Source organism: Erinaceus europaeus, chromosome 18, assembly GCF_950295315.1.
Source record: "Erinaceus europaeus chromosome 18, mEriEur2.1, whole genome shotgun sequence".
Lineage (NCBI taxonomy): Eukaryota > Metazoa > Chordata > Mammalia > Eulipotyphla > Erinaceidae > Erinaceus > Erinaceus europaeus.
In genome coordinates this window covers 4,736,238-4,756,640 of record NC_080179.1, presented here as the reverse complement: position 1 = coordinate 4,756,640, position 20,403 = coordinate 4,736,238, and the positions used below count along the sequence as shown (strand labels likewise).

The following is a 20,403-nucleotide window of genomic DNA, read 5'->3' as shown; positions in this document are numbered from 1 at the left end:
TTTTTAAAAATTGGCACAGAAATATAACTCAGCAGTATGACTAGCAAATATCCCAGGCACTGGATTTATCCCCTACACTATATTTTTTTTAAAAAAGAACTGGCATGGAATTTGCATCATGGAATTTCTTTTAGTACTACTGGTACTGTTGCTTAAGATTTCATTGAGTGCATTTAGAAATCATGCTGGTTGTTCGAGAATATGAGTTTGATCTTGGAGCTGGGGAGACAGCCTAATGGTTATGACTTTGATGTCTGAGGCTCCAAAAGTCCCAGGTTCAGTCCCCAGTAACACCACAAACCAGAGCTGCACAGGACTCTGGTCATTCTCTCTGTATCTCTCAAAATAAAATAAAGTACAGTAAAGTACAGTAAAATAAAATAAATCTGATCTTGGGCTGAGGAGACAGCATAGTGGTTATGCCAAACACTTTTGTGCCTGAGATGCCAAAATTAGATTCAATCCCCAGCACTTCCATAAGCCAGACCAGGGCTCTGGTGGGGAAAAAAAAAATGAATTTGATCTTTTAGCTCTTGTCCAGACTTGGCAAATAGCCTTTAAGATTTACTTTGGCAAAGTGTTGTTGAGAAACAGGTAATTTGATAGTTCTGTGTTTTCTGTAAGATGTCTACATTGTTCAGAACTGAAGTCAGTCATTACCAACTTTGTCTGCTAGATGGCAGCACTCCGTTACTTTTAAAATGTATTTTCACAGGTCATCTGACTGACCCAAATCCTCACTGTCGTTGAGTTTAGCTGGTAGCACGCAAATCGTCCAATCTTTTTTGCTTCCATATTTGATTAGTTGAACCCACTTGACAACCACATTGTATCACTTCGTCTTGCTTCACTTTTGAGGCACTTGTATACATAAACTATTAGAATAATTTTGTTGAACGAGATTATAACAAGAGTAAATGACTTGTCCTGTAATCACAGAAACAGGAGACTAATATACAGGCTTGAAAGCCGTGCAGTTCACATACTGCAGCACTGAGATGTAACAGGACTTCACAACAGCCAGGCCTGGGTGCAGGCAGTAGGCTTCACAGGGATGACTGTTCTAACCTCTGGCAACATGAGTTGCTTTACTGAGCTCTTTGTGATCTCGCTCTAAGTGGCCACTTACAGTATGCATTTTGTTACAGACTTCTTGATGATGATTGTGATTTGATTGTGCCTAGAAACTGAAGGAAACGTAGGCAGGAAGGGACCAAGTGGTAGTGGTGAGCGCTGGAGCCCTGCGCTGATCCCCCACTGTCCCGCTGAATGCTCACAACCCCGCCAGCTGGGAGTATTAGTGACTTCTTCTTCTTCTAGCGTTTGCCCTTCTTCCGTAGCCAGTCAACAGGTCAGGTTGAAAGCTGTCAGGAGCTGCTTGTTGCTGGCTTTGAAAGTGACTGGGATCCATGTGGATTCAGTCGGCTAGGAAGGATCATCAGTTTCCCCAATGAATGGGTACTCACGGGATGCACCACGAGAAGGTCGATCTAATGCATCCCTGAAGACCCAACTCTCCCGCAGAGGCGCCCCTGCCACAGCAGAGGAAAATGACCTTTCCCACGTCATTCAACCTGCAGCGAATAGCTGATTGATGAGGAGTTATCCCAATTCAGAATAACTTCGTCAGGCTAGATGATGCTTTCTTCCCACTTCTCCGCCTCTCTCTCTGCCCTCACAGATGGTCCTGGAGCTGTCCCCCGTAAACTCCGTGCTCTCTGGTCTGCGTCTCGGTCTGTTTATTGGTATAGCACCTTACACTGTAGGGTTTTTTGTGGCTCAAGCTACTCTTACTGATGAGGTGAGGTGACTGAGGTCGCGAGAAGCCAAATGCCAGATCTTCTTACAACAGCTTTAAAATAACAGCGTCATAAGCTGTTAACCAGTATTCATTCTCTGTTGTTTCCAGGACCCTGTTGTTAGTAGTCTACTTAAAAGGAACTGTACAGCCCATCAGTGGAATATGAAATTGTGACCTATATAAAAATATTTAGTATGTCCAAAGCCAAGAACTCAGTCCAAATTTCAAACCGCCTCAAACTGAGTTTTCACAGTGGGTCATGCTGCTGTCTTATTGGAATGATTGGGAAGGTGTTTCTAACTTTAAAAATAACTCTGTATTGAGTATTAAGTAATAAATACATCCTTGCCTGCAGTGGTAAACTCAAGAAGTAGGTTATCAGAGAGCAGTCAAGCTGAAACTTGTGTGGGAAGGCTCAGAACAGTATTTAAGAAGCACAGAAAATAATACATGCTTTCTAAGGTCAGTTGCCTTTTAAAACAAATCTTGCTGTTTTTCAGGACTGACTTAAATTAATGAATGCTTCTTGGTAGAAAACTGTTTGCTTTTTTAAGCTAAGGTTTCATTACTTTGGAGAATTAAAGTTTTATGTAGAGAAGTTACATACTTATCCTATGAACTGCAGTTCATCTGACATGTTTTAGTCAAGACTGCATTTATAGAATAGATTTAGTTATATTTCTGCCAGACAAGTCAATGCAGATTATTTATGTTTTTTAAAGATTTATTTATTTGTAGGAGAAAGAGGAAAGAGAATGAGAGGTAGAGAAAGAGATAACACGAGAACCAGAGCACTACTCAGCTCTGGCATAAGGTAGCTCCAGGAACTGAACCTTTGACCTCTGCGACACCATACATGTAGGCTGGTACCCTCACACAGGCTGTTCTCGCGGCCTTTTCCAACACAGATGATTTTGAAGTCATACAGATATAAACCATCTCAGCTTCAACAGAGCGATTCTATTGAATTGGGATATAGATTTGTTACGCTGTGAAATTGTCGTTCACCTAAAACTTTAATTAATTCCAATTAATTGTTATATTACTGTAAAGATGTTAACAAGGTCTTTTCTGTCTTTTAATAAGCCCTCCCAGAGTTTAAAGAAGGTATCAGAAAGCAATACTGTGTTCTCTTTTTACTTGAACGTGAAGGGTGCAGTCTGGCCAGGAAGCACTTCAGTTTCTTCACTTTGGCTGGAGTAGATGAGCTGTTCTCTCCTATGTTTAAAGGGTGGGGAAGTTGATATTTTTAAAAAATATATAGAAATTGTTCAAAGTAGAAACCAGTGTAACCTTAGGAAATATTGGCATCACCCTCATCTTGTCATCCCCCTTTCCTCAAAGATGGGCAGTGCGATCATTTCTTCAGGGTCACCTGGCAAGCTGTCGGCAGAGATGGGACTAGAACCCAGAGTCCCGAGGCCTCCTTTGCTCAGTGGCGCCAACTCTAGATCAGGTGGCAAGCTCTTTGGAGGATAGAAATAGGGTCAGTTGAGGCTGGCATTTTGGAGAAATGATTGGTTAGATGTAGGATTTTTTAAAAAAATATTTATTAATTTCCTTTTGTTGCCCTTGTTTTATTGTTGTAGTTACTACTGATGTCGTTGTTGGATAGGACAGAGAGAAATGGAGAGAGGAGGGGAAGACAGGGGGAGAGAAAGACAGACACCTGCAGACCTGCTTCACCACCTGGAAAATGACTCCCCTGCAGGTGGAGAGCCGGGGGCTCGAACCAGGATCCTTATGCCAGTCCTTGTGCTTTGCACCACGTGCGCTTAACCCACTGCGCTACTGCCCCAATCCCAATATATATATATTTTTTTTAAATACAATATCAAGTAAGTTTTTCAATGTTATGTGATTGTATAATTATTTGAAACCTAATCTGGTTTACTCTGCAGTATCTGAAATCATTATTTTATTAGCTGTTTTTTAATTCCAGGTTATAATCACAACAAGAACAGCTGCGGATACTTTTAGCACGCAGTATGTCTTAGATGGCAGCGGTCACATCGTTTCCCAGAAACCTTCACATTTTGGTCAAGGTAAGAGAATAGCTTTGTAGCATTCTTTTTCTTTTGTTACTTTTTAAATTCAAATGTACTGCTTTAGTCTTGCTCCTGGTGAGTCTAGTTACCTTCCAGGTGACTAGCCTTTGCTTGAGCCACTAATCCCCTGAGGATTTAGGATTGTTCTCAACAGGAGTGTGTGATAATTGGAATAGCAACATGGATTAGTTAGCTATTCTGTAAAGACTGTAGGAGCAATTATTTTGCTAATATTGACTTTACTAGTGTGTGCTTTACAGGTGGGGAGTAGTGGTGTACTGGAATATCTAGGGCATTTATTTGGCACTCGTTGTGGTAAACCGTTCTCTAGATATGCTGGGAGTAAATGAGTAATCTTAAACATCTATTTACAGACACTTGAGACATGTACAAGAGAGAATATCTCCTCAGTTTCAACAATTTTCAACATATTCTTAATGGTGCTTCACCTGACTCCCTTATTCACGTTTTCCCTTTTTGTATTTTTTGAAGCAAATAAATAGTCATCGCCAATTTTTTCCCCATTAAGTTTATTATTGGGGCTCTATGCCTGCACACCTCCATCTCTCCTGGTAGCCCATGGACCCAAGCTCAAGTCCTTAATACCCGCCTGCAGGGGAGAAGCTTCACAAACAAGGAAGCACTGATGCAAGTGTCTCTTTTCCCCTCCCTCACCTTCTTTCTCTTCATCTCTACTTCTCTGTCTCAGGAAAGGGAAAGAGAGAAGAAGAAAAACAGCTATTTGAAGTGACGGAGACATTGTGCGGCACTCAGCCCCCGTCAGAAGAAACAAAACATCTAACAGACATGCTTAAGAATACACCTTAACATCTCTTATCACTTATTCCGTGCAGAAAATAGAACTCAAGCCTAGTATCTCTTTAATTTGGTTCAAAATAATAGTGTACAGATTTTAACTAAAAAATAATTGATCATGGGAGCCGGGCGGTAGCGCAGCGGGTTAAGCGCAGGTGGCGCTAAGCGCAAGTACCGGCATGAGGATCCCGGTTCGAACCCCCGGCTCCCCACCTGCAGGAGAGTCGCTTCACAGGCGGTGAAGCAGGTCTGCAGGTGTCTGTCTTTCTCTCCCCCTCTCTGTCTTCCCCTCCTCTCTCCATTTCTCTCTGTCCTATCCAACAACGACGACATCAACTACAACAACAACAAAAAAGACAACAAGGGCAACAAAAGGGAAGATAAATAAATAAAATTACAAAAAAAAAAAAAGAATAAATAAAAAAAAATAATAATAATTGATCATGATCCTTTTTCCTTTTTTATACATTGAAGTCATAGCATAATGGTTCTACAGACAGACTCTCATGCCTGAGACTCTAAGGCCCTAGGTTCAATCCCCAGCACCACCATAAATCAGAACTAAGCAGTCTTCTGGTTAAAAAAAAAAAAAAAAAAAATCCCTTCCCAGAAATGTTTCATCCTATTTCTTAGGAGTTCAAAATAGGAAAGCATTAGGAGATAGTGGAGTGGCTATCCAGTGGAGTACTTGCAAGCGTGTAAGTGTGTTTATCTCAGCAGTAGTCGTCTAACCTGGTGGCCAGTGATGCTGTATCATCCATTTTACGTTCTTCTCCTCCCTCATATCTGTGGGCACCAGGAGAGAACAGGCCTTGAGTGTGAATCCTTCTGGTGCTTGCCCATTTGACGTTGTGCTTTTCTCTTGCCAATGCAAGCCTTCTATTTACACTAAGCGATACCCCATGTACTTATTAAGATATTCTATAGTCAGTAAATGAATGTTTTTATCGTTGGCCTATTGATTTTGTCTCAACACCCATGGAAGGTCAGTAGTTACAAGAATAGTAATTGCTTTTCATGACTTAATACTTTTCTCTTAGGTGCAGTTGATAAGGTAAGAAGTAAAGGAAAAAAAGCAATCTCAGTTATAGATTGTTCTGGATGGATGGAGATACTGTAGAAATCCACAAACTTTCAAAAGCCTTTTTCTGTTCATATCACCTTTGTGCTGGTAGTTTCTAAGTCAGAGAATCACGGACTCACGTTTCACCAGCAGCTGTCACTCAGCTTCCATTTAAATGTTTTCTGTGTAAGATAAAACCGCAGTTCACACATCCTAATGAACACTGTGGGTCCAGTGGTCATGTGGGTGAATGTCTGCTGTTGTGTGGACACCTGCCTAGCAGTTACCCCGATAGCATCTGATAGGACGATACCTGTGTGTAGCCTGACTGTAGACCAGGGATGGCTGGCAACACAATCTCCTTCTGACTCTGGAAACTTTGTCTCTTCTTTTAAAAACATATTTTAAAATGTTTTAAAAAGAGTTTACTGGAGGTTTCAGTTCTGAATTTTCTGGGTATAGGATACCCAGGGGGGAAAATTAAGGATTTAGCCATTTAAAATGATTCATGTGTTTAACGGCATGTCATTTTTAAGTTACTCTTACCTCTGTTCACTTCTATTTAAAGACTTTTTAAAAATTAGCAAGATGTGAAGCTAAGTCTTTGGCTTCTCAATTCTTACCCAGAACTGGCTAAATTTTTTGTTTTAAGTCTTTTTTATTTTTTTTTTCTGTCATTACTTCTATTCTCTTTACCCTAGATAATCAGTTTTGATCTTTCTAAATTAAATTACCCTCCTAGGAAAATTCTAACACATCTGAGTATTTCTGCCTTCGGAATTTCTCAGATATCAGAAGTCATAGATTTAAAGTTCTCTGGTCGCGGTATTCCCTTTCCCTGCCCTTTTAGTAGAGCAGAGCCTCTTGTTCATGTTCTTGATGAGACTCGCCGTGTGTGGTTGTGCATGTATTGAACGTTTTTGTTTTTAATCTTGATGCTGAAGCTTTTTTCGGTAATTTTTAAAACCTTGATAAATTCAGACAGCCATACTTCTTCATAAAGTAGGAACAGAAGTGACTCCTTTATAAATGGCATAACATAGGGTCATGTGAAAATATAGCAGGCAGCATATTACAAGACCACAGCGTGCGCCTGTGTCTGTAGAATGTGCTAGAGACCTGAGCAGTTCACTTGTAAAATCTGATAGTAGATGAATGAGGCCTCCCTACTGGTCAGTATTCACTTTTTTTTTAAGGTTATACTTTTCATTTGGAATTAGTAAAGTCTTATATCATTAATTTTATTAAAATTATCTTTGTTCATATCCCTTTTGTACCACATATGAATAAAATTCTAAGTTGTTAGTCTCTGCCTTACTTCACTAAGCATAGACTCTTGAGGCCCAACCACTTTGTTACAATGACAAAATCTCATTTTTCTTTATAGCTGAATTCCATTGTGTTTATGTCCCACAGATTTTTATTTTTTATCCTGTCGTCTCTCTGTAGGCACATAGGTTGTTTTTACCTCTTGGTTATTGTAGATAATGCTGTGATAAACATACCACTCTTTAAATCACAGTTTTTGTATCTTCTGTGTTAATATCCACAAGCAATAACTAGAGCATATGGGATCTCTCTTTCAAACAGTGGAGACTGGACCTTGGGAAGTAGCTCCCTGGGACAGTGCCCCACTGTGCCACATGCTAGACCCAGGGTAGAGCTCAGCTCCCACCACACTGAAGGAAGCTTTGGCGTGATGGTTGCTTTCACTCTCTCTCCACCTTCTCTGTCTCTGTCTGAAAAGCAAAACAAGAAGAGACTGTCAGTGTGCAGTTCATCCAAGAAGACATAGATGGCCAGGACTGTTCGTTTGTTTGTGTGAACGAGTGTGAGTAAGGGAGCCAGAGCGTCTCTGAGCTCTCTGCGCACCGCCAGGTGTCAGCTCCAGGACTCCACCTGTGAGAGGCTGGGCATTGCCTGCCCGGCACCTCAGAAGCCCCTGCCACATCTTACTACGAGGGAGTCGTGAATCAGAGTCAGACACCACCTCCCACCTGCGAGAATGGCTCTGTCGAGGAGACAAGAACTGATTGTTGGGGAGAAGGTAGACGTGTGTACTGCAGGGGCATGTGCGCGTGGCGTTGTGAACTGATGCAGCCACCGGGGGAAGCAGCATGGAGAGTCGGCAACAAGTCAAGACCAGAAATTCCATATAAACCGTTTACTACATTACTTCCCATGCTTTTCTTCTCCTATGCTTTCATTTTTTATTGTAAAAAATATACAGGTTATTCCACTAGGGAAAGAGAGACAGGCTGGGAGTATGGACTGACCTGCCAACACCCCGTGTTCAGTGGAGAAGCAATGACAGAAGCCAGGCCTTCCACCTTCTGCACCCCATGATGATCCTGGGTCCATGCTCCCAGAGGGATAAAGAATAGGAGAGCTTTCAAGGGTGGAAGGGGGCGTATTGGATATGGAGTTCGGGTGGTGGGAATTGTGTGGAGTTATACCCCTCTTATCCTATGGTCTTGTCATATCTCCATTTTATAAATAAAAAAATTAAAAAATATATACAGGTTATTACTTGCAGTCAATATCGGGAGATAGCATCATGGTTAAGCAAATAGACTCTCGTGCCAGAGGCACAGAGATCCCAGGTTCAATCCTTTGTATCACCATAAGCCAGAGATGAGAAGGGCTCTGGTAAAAATAAATTAAATAGGGGCCGGGTGGTGATGCACCTGGTTGAGTGTACGTGTTACAGTGCACAAGGACCCAGGTTTGAGTCCCCAGTCCCCACCTGCAGGGGAAAGCTTCATGAATGGTGAAGCTGGTCTATAGGTGTCTTTCTGTCTCTCTTCCTTTCTCTATCTCCCCTCTCCTATCAATTTCTCTCTGTCTCTATCTAATAATAAATAAAATATAATAAATAAAATGTACATCATTTACAGTCATTATTTAGCATCTAAGTATTATAGTGACAGACAGTAGTTAACCTCTTACAGCCATAGCGGCAGACACTTGGTCCCATGACTTTTATATCTTAAGCAGAGGGAAAGACACACTTTTTCAAATATTGCTTATTTGTAGAGAGGAAAATGGGTTTAGTTTGGGAAAACCAGTCTTTGATGGGACATTCTTGTTCAGTAGTCCACCTGCCAAGCCACTACATTTGTGCTTTAGGAGTCTCTTACCTTCTCTTCTTATGAGATCTCTGTTCTGTTGTCACTCATTCGACGAGCGCTTATTCTCTGCTGTTTTCATCAAACACATTTGGATATCATACTTCTGAATCCTTTTGATTGTGTATGTTTCTTTCCTTCTTTATCTCTCTGTCTCTCTTTTTAGCCAGAGCACTGCTCAATTCTGACTTATGGCGGGATTGAACCTGGGACTGGAACCTCAGGCAGGAGGGTCTCTCTGCATAGCCATTATGCTATCTACCCCTGCCCAAGATTCTTAATTACCCCATAATAGTTTATAATGTTCTGTCTCCCTGTATTAAGATGAGAAGTTTGATGTCATTCTTTCTACATGAAGACTTTGTTCTGCCTGAAAATTTATAAGAATTTTCCTTACCTTAAGTCTTAGGATCTGCACTGGGATGTATTGTCTTTTAAATTTTTATTTCTTTTTTTAAAATGACTACTTGTAGTGCAGTAGACTCTTGAAGTGCACGCTCATGCCTTAGCTGAAGAGTTTCAGTAACTAACTTGATCTCCATTTGTTTCTTTTTCATGCTTGGCTTTTTAAGTAATATATTCTTCAGTCAGAGACTCTTTACATCAACTTTCAGCTCTTTTGACTCACTCAGAGTGAAAAAAAACATTTGAATCTGGTGCCCTAGACCACTCAGCCATCCTGACACATGAAAAAAACATTTGATATAGCAAACTGTTTTCTTTTTTTTCCTTTCTTTTCATTTTTTTAAAAAAAATTTTTATTTATAAAAAGGCAACACTGACAAAAACCATAGGATAAGAGGGGTACAATTCCCACCACCAGAACTCTGTATCCCACCCCCTCCCCTGATAGCTTTCTCATTCTTTATCCCTCTGGGAGTATGGACCCAGGGTCACTGTGGGATGCAGAAGGTGGAAGGTCTGGCTTCTGTCATTGCTTCCCCTCTGAACATGGGCGTTGGCAGGTGGATCCACACTCCCAGCCTGTCTCTCTCTTTCCCTAGTGGGGCAGGGCTCTGGGGAAGCGGAGCTCCGGGACACATTGGTGGGGTCGTCTGTCCAGTGACATTCTGCTGAAACTTGAAGGCATTGGCAGAAGGACACCACCAGGAGTGGAGCCTGCAGCTTAATTGGACTCACCACGGGAAACCTCACCCAGCCAGACACTGACAAGACTGACAGATTGATAGCTCTTTCTTGATTCTGTGGGTGGTGGTGCATGGCCGTTCTTAGTTGGTGGAGTGATCTGTCTGGTTAATCCTGATAACGAACGGGACTTTTGGCATGCTAACTAGTTACGCCACTCCCGAGCAGTCGGTGTCCCCTAACTTCTTAGCAAATTATTTTCTTAAAAGTCTAGTCAAAGTAAAAGCCCATAAAGTAGTACATACCCTCGCTCTATGTGAGATGCTGTATCTTCTGTTCTGCTTCCTTCCATTTTATGCACTTCTTTTATTTTGTGAATGCTAGTGTTTCTGTACTCAGCTATTCTCAACGGAGGGCCATTTTGCACCCCTAGGCGACATTTGGCATTACCTGCAAGTATTTTTTTGATTATGTCACCTAGATCGAGAGCTACTGGCGCTAGTTAGCAGAATCTGGCAGTGGAGCCATGAGTCCTGCAGTGTGCAAGATAGTCCCCACGACAAGTGCGGGTGTGCCAAGCCTCACAACTGCCACAGCTCTGATTCATTCCTGGAGTCCCACGAGGAGACTGATACGTCTAGAGGTGGATGGTGACTGGTGATTTTACAAGTCCTTGGCATTTAAAAAGCACAGGCGCAAGGTAGATAGCTATCAGATATCCAGGAGAAATATCCAGTTCTCATTTCAGCTTTCTTTTTTTTTTTTTTTCTTTTTAATCGGTAACCTGGTTCTAAAGTCTCATATCAGTATTCAACTTTTTTTCTTAATTTTTTTTCATTGTTCTTTATTTCTTATTAGTTTATTTAATTTTTATTTCCAACCCTTTTGTTGCCATTGTTTATCGTTGTTGCTTTTATTGTTGTTGTTATTGCTGTCGTTGTTGTTGGATAGGACAGAGAGAAGTGGAGAGAGGAGGGGAAGACAGAGAGGGGAGTGAAAGACAGACACCTGCAGACCTGCTTCACCGCCTGTGAAGCGACTCCCCTGCAGGTGGGGAGCTGGGGGCTCGAACTGGGATCCTTATGCCGGCCCTCGCGTTTGGCTCCATGTGCACTTAATCCGCTGCTCCATTGCCCGGCTCCCTCAACTTTTTTACTTGTCACAAGTTTAAGAATTATTTTGCTAGAATCGACCATGTTTTGACTCCTTGTTTAGAAATGAGGCTGGCTGCATCAGGCGGCGGGATACTGTTTTAAGTAAGCCTTGTAGCGGGTTCTGTGTTCATGGGTCCAGAGTTGTTTGCTCTTGGCAGACATGCATAAGCAGAGTACAGACGGTAGCACCCAGAGCGTTTGCGGGACAGACGTTTAGGAAGGTTTCCCCACTCACTTTTTAAATTTTATTTATTTAAAGAAACTTTATTTCCCCCTCTTTTGTTGCCCTTGTTGTTTATCATTGTTGTTGTTGTTGGATAGGACAGAGAGAAATCAAGAGAGGAGGGGAAGACGGGTAGAGACAGACACCTGCAGATCTGCTTCACTGCCTGTGAAGGGACCCCCTGCAGGTGGGGAGCCGGGGGCTCGAACTGGGATCCTTACACTGGTCCTTGCTCTTAGTGCCGTGTGCACTTAACCTGCTGCACCACCAGCCGGCTCCCGGTTTCTCTACTCTTTGACGGAGTTTTGCTTGAAAGAAGTCCAACTGAAACTGACCCCAAAAGGCACTACACATCCACAAAGCTCTCAAGGGAAAACATCACAAGAAACAACAGTAGTAGCTGTTGAATCCGGCTCTGACGACTAGAGTGGACCCGGGCTTGAGCCTGGCTCTCACCTCATGGAAGGAAGCTGCAGTTCTGTGGTCGCTGTCACACTCGCTTCCTCGATGTCTCTGTCTAAAAATAAACGAGTAAAGGCAAGAGTGGAGGGACTGAGCCTGTTTGTGTGAAAGTTGCTGATAAAGTTCTTCTGCCAGAATGTGGAGGCACCAAAGTGGTTCTAGATGATAAAGGTTTTTTTCTTTCTTAATTTTTAAAAAAGATTTTATTTGTTAATTGATGTGACATAAAGAAGACTCTTACTAAGTTATATGCAATGCCAGGGTCCAAACTTGGGACCGTATGCTAAGGAGTCCAAAGCGTTATCCACGATTATCAACCCACAGTCCACCTGTGTTTCTGGTTTGTTTTTATTTGTTTGTTTTTGTTTTTATTTCTTATTTAGAGATGGTTACATTCTTGAGAATTATGTAGACTGAGGTCAATCATTATTGAAAAAAACATCACATGAAGCTACTCTTTCTACTGACTTGTGAATTTGTCACATAGATAATTTCCATCTCTCATAATAAACTGATGCTACCGAACTAATGGGAGAAGAGGAGCGTTAGTGGAATATTCCAGAGGATCACACACAGTACGAAGCCCTGTACTACTACATCGTAAAGTACAAAATAAACATCGTCCACATCTCCTGAGTCGTTAGTATATCAGCAGATTTCACAAAATACTATATTCTGGTGAACCCATGTTTCTCCGCAGTGAGAGAAATAAGAATATTTTTGTTTATGGCACAGAAAAGAGATCACATTTAGCTCAATTCTATTTGAAATAAAGGAAGTTAGGAAGAGAGCAGAGTGGCTTGCAAAGGTAAGTCTCTTCTGGGTCTCCAAAGATGGGGCGAGCTTGGTCCTCGGAGACAGAATCTCCTACTAGCTGTGTGCTGACTTGAAGTTCTGTGCAGGTCTTCCTTCTGAAGCTGAATGTGTTTTTCTCTTTTCAACAGGTACAACTGTCACGGCTTTAAAATTGTTTAAGAATCTACCTGTACGAAAGCAGTTTTACTCAACTGCTAAAAAATGTAAAGATGAACTGAAAAAAGTCCAAGATCTCCTCACATGCTATGGTGTACTTAAGCCTGGATTACGGGTCGTTTTTATACACAACAGGGTAAGCATTACTGTGAAATATCTGATGGAGAACTATGAATTAAGTATACAATCCGTCGGTTAGAAAGGTAAAGTGTTCTCTCCAAAAATAGTCCACATTCGTTTACCTTTAGTACGTAAGTGCCTTTCCTTTGTTATCTAATAACTGCACAAGCCAAGATTTATCCTGGCTTAAATCTAACTCATATTCCACAGCAACCACTAAGAGACATTAGCCTAAGTATAGGAGCCTGATAGGAAGTAGAGTGTTATGCTTATAAAAAGGCTACACCAGCTATGTTTATTCTGGTACATCAAACTCTTATATTCCACAGCAGTAACCAAGAGGTGAACATTACAGTAACTTTATAATTGTTCCCTGTACTGAACTCGAAGAGGTTTAATATTATGCTTACTATTGACAACAAGTAAATTGTTGCAGTAGGATTTGTATTTACTGTGTTGTCTTCCCATTCTAATAGTACGTTTATATAGTTGCCTAACCTCCCCCAGGGGGGTTAGAGTATTTATAACAGTTGTTATAAGTTGCAGCTTGGGAGGTAGCACAGTGGGTAAAATGCTGGACTCGTAAATGTGAAGTCCTGAATTCAATCCCTGGGTCACGGGTGCCAGAGTGGTGCTCTGGTTCTTCCCCCAGCCCCCACTTCTATATGTATAATGTTTCTTCATTATGTGAGTCAGTCATTTTTATTCCTGTTTGTATAGTGCATTTGAAGCTGACTGATCAAATCATTTTTTTTGAATGCTTAGAGTAACTAATGATGTCAGAATACTATTTTGACCAATTCAATTTTTTTTAAATTTTATGTCTCTTGTCAAGAAGAATCCATAGTAAACCAAGATGTGGTGGGATATTATCAAAATCTAAAGAGAGAGAGAGAGAGAGAGAGAAGGAGAGAAGGAAATGCATTAAGAATAGTTAGCCACCTGTTTTTGTTGGCATGAAGCTCAACCAAATGATACCTTGAGATCCGTTCCAGCTCTATCCTGCTATAATTTCTTAGGATGTTGATAGATGGAGGCTGATCCTGCTAATATAAATAACCCTGTGACCTCTTGATGCAAAGGACATTTATAATTAAAAGGTGAATTGCTCAGATTGAAAAACAAAACGAGAGGGACAGGAGAAGCAATGATCAGGAAGGAAGGACTCATAGAAAAAGTAAAATATGAGGGTAAGAACTACATATCTATATTTTAAAAAAGTGAGTATGACTAAGAGTTTTGAGCAAGAGAAAAATACAGTGGAATAAAGCAAGCTTATCGCTACTCATATTAGCAATAAGTATTTTTAATCAAACACCCTTTTCTAAGCTTTTTTGTTTTTATAAGTTTCTGCTTTTTCCTGGTGTAAGAGCACCGTGTAGGCATATTATCTTTGGAAGATGCCACATCTGAACTGATATTGTAAGACACCTGCTATCTGATGGCCTTAGTAGTTTCCCATGTATACAAGCCTGCAGAATATGCTAAGAGTGTGGTGACGTGAAAATAATGTCAGATTATTAAAAACCTTCTGATAAAATCGGTATCTACAGCTCCATGAGAAAAGTCATGGACAGGATTAGAACAGTCTATGTTCAAGCCTTGTTCTCTTGGTCCAAATTCCTTTTCCACTCTCTAATTTCTCACTACTGCTTTTTTGCTTCAAATGTTAAAATATGCTTCCAGCCTCTCAGTTATGTTATCATAAGTCACTTTGAAAATAGAATCCTACTGAGCTTGTAGCCTTGTAATCATGTTTTCATCATTGTGTGTTTTTCTGAAGAATATTTTTGCCTTCTGCAGGTTTCTTATCTTTCTCTCCCTCTCTTTCTCACTTCTCTCGATTTCTCTCTGTCCTGTCCAACAACAATGGCAGCAGTGACAATAATAACAACAAAGTCAACAAAAATGGGGAAAAAAAGGGCCTCCAGGAGCAGTAGATTAGTAGTGCAGGGACCAAGCCCCAGCAGTAACCCAGGAGGCAAATAAACAAACAAGCAAAAAACTTAAACATGGTAATAGTGACGGTTTTTATTTTGAATTTTTCTTCTGCATTAGAACAATCGTATCACAAATAACATGAGAAGTACCATTGCTATTTTGCCATCGGACTAGATAGCGTTCCTTTTTATGAAGGTTTAACGTGCCAGGACATTCTCTGAATACTGATAATGTTGACGCTCTTGCCAGTATGGCTGCATTAAGAAAGAGGCATTCTTCTTCTTTCATCACCGTGTTCCTTGAAAGCACATTGAACATAGAGACAGCAAGGGAAATACTTTACAAGTGAATCCAGTGAGTCTGATTCAAGTTGGTAACATCTGGAGAAATGCTAGAACCATTCCTTAGGTAAGCACTACAAGCCATCACCTTGAGTCATAACATCTGAATCTCTGTGAGGTTCTCCAGTGTATATTTTCATTTATAATATAGTCATCTCACAGAATCAGAAGCTTTTGGCATGATGATATTTTCTATCCTTGGCAATTCAAAACATGCAGAAATAATTTAGAACATAATACTAAATGTATGATTTCACCTAAGAAATAGGCTTATGCTTCCTGTTCATGGATTTGCAAGTATTTTCTTTTTCCTAAATACTCTGTGGTTTAAAAAGTTACTTGAAGTTGAATTCTGTCAAGATAAATAGAGTCCTGCTGGTATTACAGATGCTGAATTTGATATAAGGATTTTAATTGTTAAAGAAAATTGAGAAATAATTTTAAGAAATAACTTTCCTCCTGCCCTACCTCAGTGTTGCATAAGTGGTAAGGTTTTGAGGGGTCTGTTTATTTTTGAGTTCTGGAAATTGTTGCCATGAATATCATTCTCACAGGTGTTGGGCCGCACTCATCTTCGCTTGTTTTAGGGTTTTGCCCTTTTTGCTTTTTTTTTTTTAAGGGGGGGCTTTTTAAAAAATTTATTTTTCCTTTTGTTGCCCTTGTTTTTTTTTATTGTTTTTGTAGTTATTGTTGTTGTCATTGTTGGATGGGTCAGAGAAAAATGGAGAGAGGAGGGGAAGACAGAGAAGGGGGAGAGAAAGACAGACACCTGCAGACCTGCTTCACCACTTGTGAAGCGACTCCCCTGCAGGTGGGGGGCCGGGGGCTCGAACCGAGATTCTTACGCCGGTCCTTGCACTTCGCACCACGTGCGCTTACCCAGCTGTGCCACTGCCCACTCCTGGGCAGGGGGCTTCTATTTTACCTTCTTCTCTACTTCGGTCTTGGCATTTGTCCTTACATGCGCGGTGTTTTTTTAGCTCTGTCACTGCACCTTCCTCTGATAACTATTGTGAATTTATCTGTGCTTCCTTACTTGTCTGTTGCTCTCCTCCTCCATAATTTATCTCAGTTCAGAGAACATTTCTAGCACCATAGGTTTGAAGTCTCCCTTAGGAGGTTTATGTAGCTTCGTTGGATTTGGGGTTTTCTTGCAAACTGCTTCATCGTTACAGGCAAATTACATTGTCTTTCCATTCTGTGATTCTCCGGGAAGACTGGAGACAGTGGCAGGACCCTAGTGGTAACTGTAGAGGCAGGGGCCTAGCTGGGATCTGGTAACTGTACAGGACTTGCAAATGCAGCTGGCACTGTGACTGAACCTGTCAGCAGGAGGCCTAGGTGCATGGGGGCATGCCAGACTGCCACAGGTCGAACCAGGAACGGGCTGCACCCAGCAGCTCCCGCACATGCAGGTGACTCGCAGCAGGTGGCCTTGAGGGCTTTATCTCTCTTACAAAATTGAAATCTGAATGAGGTACTTCATTTATGAGACCACAGCACAACTGCAGGTACAGGAATTTATAGATTCACTTATGGGAAAGAACTAGTCAAGTATCTGTTGCTTTTGCATATACATCCCAAATCTTTAGCAAGTAGAATATCTTTCAATCCTGCAGCTCCCATGTTATCTTTATGTAACCCTAAGAATTTGAGTGGATAGTCCAGTAACTTCAATGTTGATATAACAGAGGAAGTTCAAGTGTCCTTAATTTTTTTTTTTTTTTTAAACCAGTGCACTTTCCACCTCTGGCTGATGGTGGGGCGGGAGATTGAACCTGGGACTTTGGAGCTTTAGGAGTGAGTCTGTTTACATAACCATTATGCTATCTACCCCCATCCCTGGTGTCTTAATTTTTAATTCAGGGCTTATTTTTCCTTGCTGTGACTTCTTTTCACATACTAGATACAGAGTTTTGAGTAGGTGTTATGAAGAGTTTTGTCTAGATAACAACCCGATAGAGCTTACTGTGTAAATAAGGAGGTCAAATTTGGAAGTGTATAAACATTTAAGTAAAAAGACTAGTCAGAGCTTGCTGAGCAAATGTCAAATGGTACCAACTGATATTACAGGAATTGAGAAGAAAGGCAAATAATTTAGGCTGGAGTAGTCAGGAAGAATATGGTCAGGGTGTTTTGATCTGCATCATTATGGTGGTTTTGTTTGTTTGTTTTTGTCTCTTTAAAAAGTTCATTTCTCTTTTTACACTTGTTTTGGATAGAGTCAGGAATTTACAGGGAAGGGGAGATAGATAGATACATGCATTCATTCATTCATTCATTCATTCATTCATACATCCTTCCATTCATCTCTGCAGTGCTGCTTCACTGCTTGTGAAACATTACCTCTGCAGGTGGGGACAGCAGGGCTCTAACCCTGGTCCTTGTGCACTGTAGCGTGTGTGCTCAACCAGGGGCACCATCACCTGGCCCCTTTTTGTATGTGTTTTTAACAAATGCCCGGGCTGGCTTGGAACTGATGCTCAGATGTGTCAGTACGCAAAGGTCAGTCTTATCCCACACACAGTTCTTACTTGCTTTAAGTGAATAGAATGTAATTTCATTGTGTTCGTCCTCAGATACTTACTTTTCCATCTCGTGGTGTACTTAGTCTCTTGTCTTGGAATATCATTTGTATATCAGTGACTCCAAATTTTTACTCCCCTGATCTGTAAACACAGAGATAGCTACTGCTCAAAAGCTTTTCATTGTGTGTGTGTGTGTGTGTGTGTGTGTGTGTGTGTATGAGACTTCTTACATTCAACATGTAAAAAATGAGTCCCATGCTATACTTTAAAAAAAAATTTTTTTTATTATATTTACTTATTTATTGGATGGACATCCAGAAATAGAGACAAAAGAGGGAGAGAGAGACTAAGAGATACCTGCAGCACTGCTTCACCACTCGTGAAGCTTTCCCCCTGCAGGTGGGGGCTGGGGGCTCAAACCTGCATCCTTGTGCACTGTAACATGTGCGCTCAACCGGTTGCACCACCACCCGGCCCCATCATGCTATACTTTTAATAATAATTTTATTTGTGGTCCGGGAGGGGGCGCAGTGATAAAGCTTTGGACTGTCAAGCGTGAGGTCCCGAGTTTGATCCCCGGCAGCACATGTGCCAGAGTGAGGTCTGGTTCTTTCTCTCGTCTTTCTCATAAGTAAATGAAATCTTTAAAAAATAATAATTTTATTTATAAATAGCTATGTAGAAAAACCTTTCAGGTTTTATGGGTCATGTAGCCATAGTTTTCAAACAGCTGTACACAGTGAAACTTCACTGACGGAAGCAGGGGACTAGGTACAGCCTTTAGGCTGCAGGTCACTGACCCCTGTTGTACACCCTCTGGGACACCATTACACCTGCTCTCTGCATATAGCCTTAATAATAATTTCTGGATCGTATGCTAGGTCCACTTTTAATGTTTTGAGGCATGTCCAGATTGCTCTCCGTAGGGGCCGTAAGAGTCCACGTTACCACCAGCAGTCAAAGCAGAAGGCTTCCTTTCTCACCACATCCTCACATCTGCTGCTCCTTTCCTTTTTGATGAATGTGTGATATTTCACATGTATCTTGATGTACGTTTATTTCTCTGGTAATCCATGACTTTGAATATCTTTTCATGTCCTTGTCGGTCATCTGAGAATCTTCATTGGTGAAGATACCATAACATCTTCTCCCCATTTTTGAACGGTTTTCTTGTTGGTATTGCTAAGTTTTGTAATTTCTTTACATTGAGTTGTTGGGAAAGTCATGACACATTTTTGAGTAGAAAAACAGAGACAATATGTCATGACTTCCTTGACAGCCCGATGTGTTTTGCTCACTGACTCTTTTTCTCAGATATGATCTGTTCTCATAGAAGGCTGTTCTCCCGTTCAGTTGGGTGTCATTTTGTTTTGATGATGGTTTCTTCTGTTGTGGAAAAGTTTTTCAACTGGATAGGGTTCCCTTAGTTTGTTTTGCTTGTATTTTCCTTGCTATTGGACTTGAGTCTCTGAAAATGTTTCTGAGGCAGATAATTATCAAGTATTATCTACTGTTGGTTTTTTTCTATGTATTTTATGGTTTCTGATTTATCTATTTATAAAAAGGAAACATTGACAAAACCCTAGAATAAGAAGGGTACAACTCTACACAACTTGTATTTTATATGCCATTAGTCCGTTTTGAATTATTCTGCATATGATGTTCGTGACCTAGTTTCTTCAGCACATGGCTGTCTGGTCTTCATAGTCATTCACTGAGGACACTTCCCTTCCTCCCAGCACTCTTGGCTTCCTTTGTCATAAATTATCTGTCCACCTATAAGAAAGGTTACTCACTAAAAGATAAGAAGTAAGTGTAGGTGAGGCTTTGGGGAGAAACTCTCATATATTAATTGCGGAATGTAAATTGGTGCAAGCATTATAGAAAGTAGTATGGAGAATCCTTAAAGAACTAAAAATAGAATCACTATACAATCCATTTATCCCATCTTTGGGCAAACAAACAAAACCCCCACAGTGACACTAATTCAAAGACATACACGCACTCCCATGCTATTCCAATAGCCAAGAGCTGGAAAAGATCTAAGTTCACAGGGAAACATCAATGGATAAGGAAGAAATGACATGTGTACAAATACTCTGCTATAGAGAAAGCGATGAACACTGGCCATTTGGAGCAGCATATGTGGGTGGAGAGGGTAGCATGCTTAGTAAGCCAGCCAGAGAAAGACAGACACCATATGATTTCACTCGTGTGATAGACAGGGAAACAAACAGGTGGACTAAATAAAGTAATGCTAGGCTTTTCAACCATGAGACAGGTGAGTCACTGCCAGAGCAAACAGGAGGCTGTGCTAGTGCATCGAGCCTTTCCTTCTAGCTTGTCCACATGCTCATCTGTGCTGCTTCTTGTTATCTCTCATGTGGCCTTTACTGCAATGTTTCTGATTTAAAACTATATTTCAGCCTTCTCTTTTTCTTGGCCTAATAAAGGACTTGTCAGTACTCTTTTCAGTAAGCCAACTTAATTTATTACTTTTTTAAAATCTTTATTTCTTTTTAATAGAGACAGAGAGAAATTGTGAAGGGAGGGGGAAATAGTGCCGGAGAGAGATAGAGAGACAACTGCAGACCTGCTTCACCACTCGTCAAGCTTTCCCCCTGCAAGTGAGGACCAGGGGCTTGAACCCAGATCCTTGCACACTGTAATGTGTGCGCTTAACCAGGTGTGTCACTGCCTAACCCCCCCCCCTTTTTTTT

The 20,403-nt window shown here is 41.0% G+C and overlaps 1 protein-coding gene across 1 annotated transcript in view; it reads left to right on the top strand.

The window, feature by feature from the left end:
- Nucleotides 1–1,681: 1,681 nt before the first annotated feature.
- PMS1 (PMS1 homolog 1, mismatch repair system component) overlaps nt 1,682–20,403 on the top strand; it is a 53,186-nt gene continuing 34,464 nt past the window's right edge. Inside the window, exons 1-3 of the mRNA XM_060178280.1 lie at nt 1,682–1,801; nt 3,744–3,846; nt 12,726–12,889. Coding sequence (XP_060034263.1) covers nt 1,682–1,801; nt 3,744–3,846; nt 12,726–12,889 — 387 coding nt within the window. The remainder of the gene's footprint in view (nt 1,802–3,743; nt 3,847–12,725; nt 12,890–20,403) is intronic.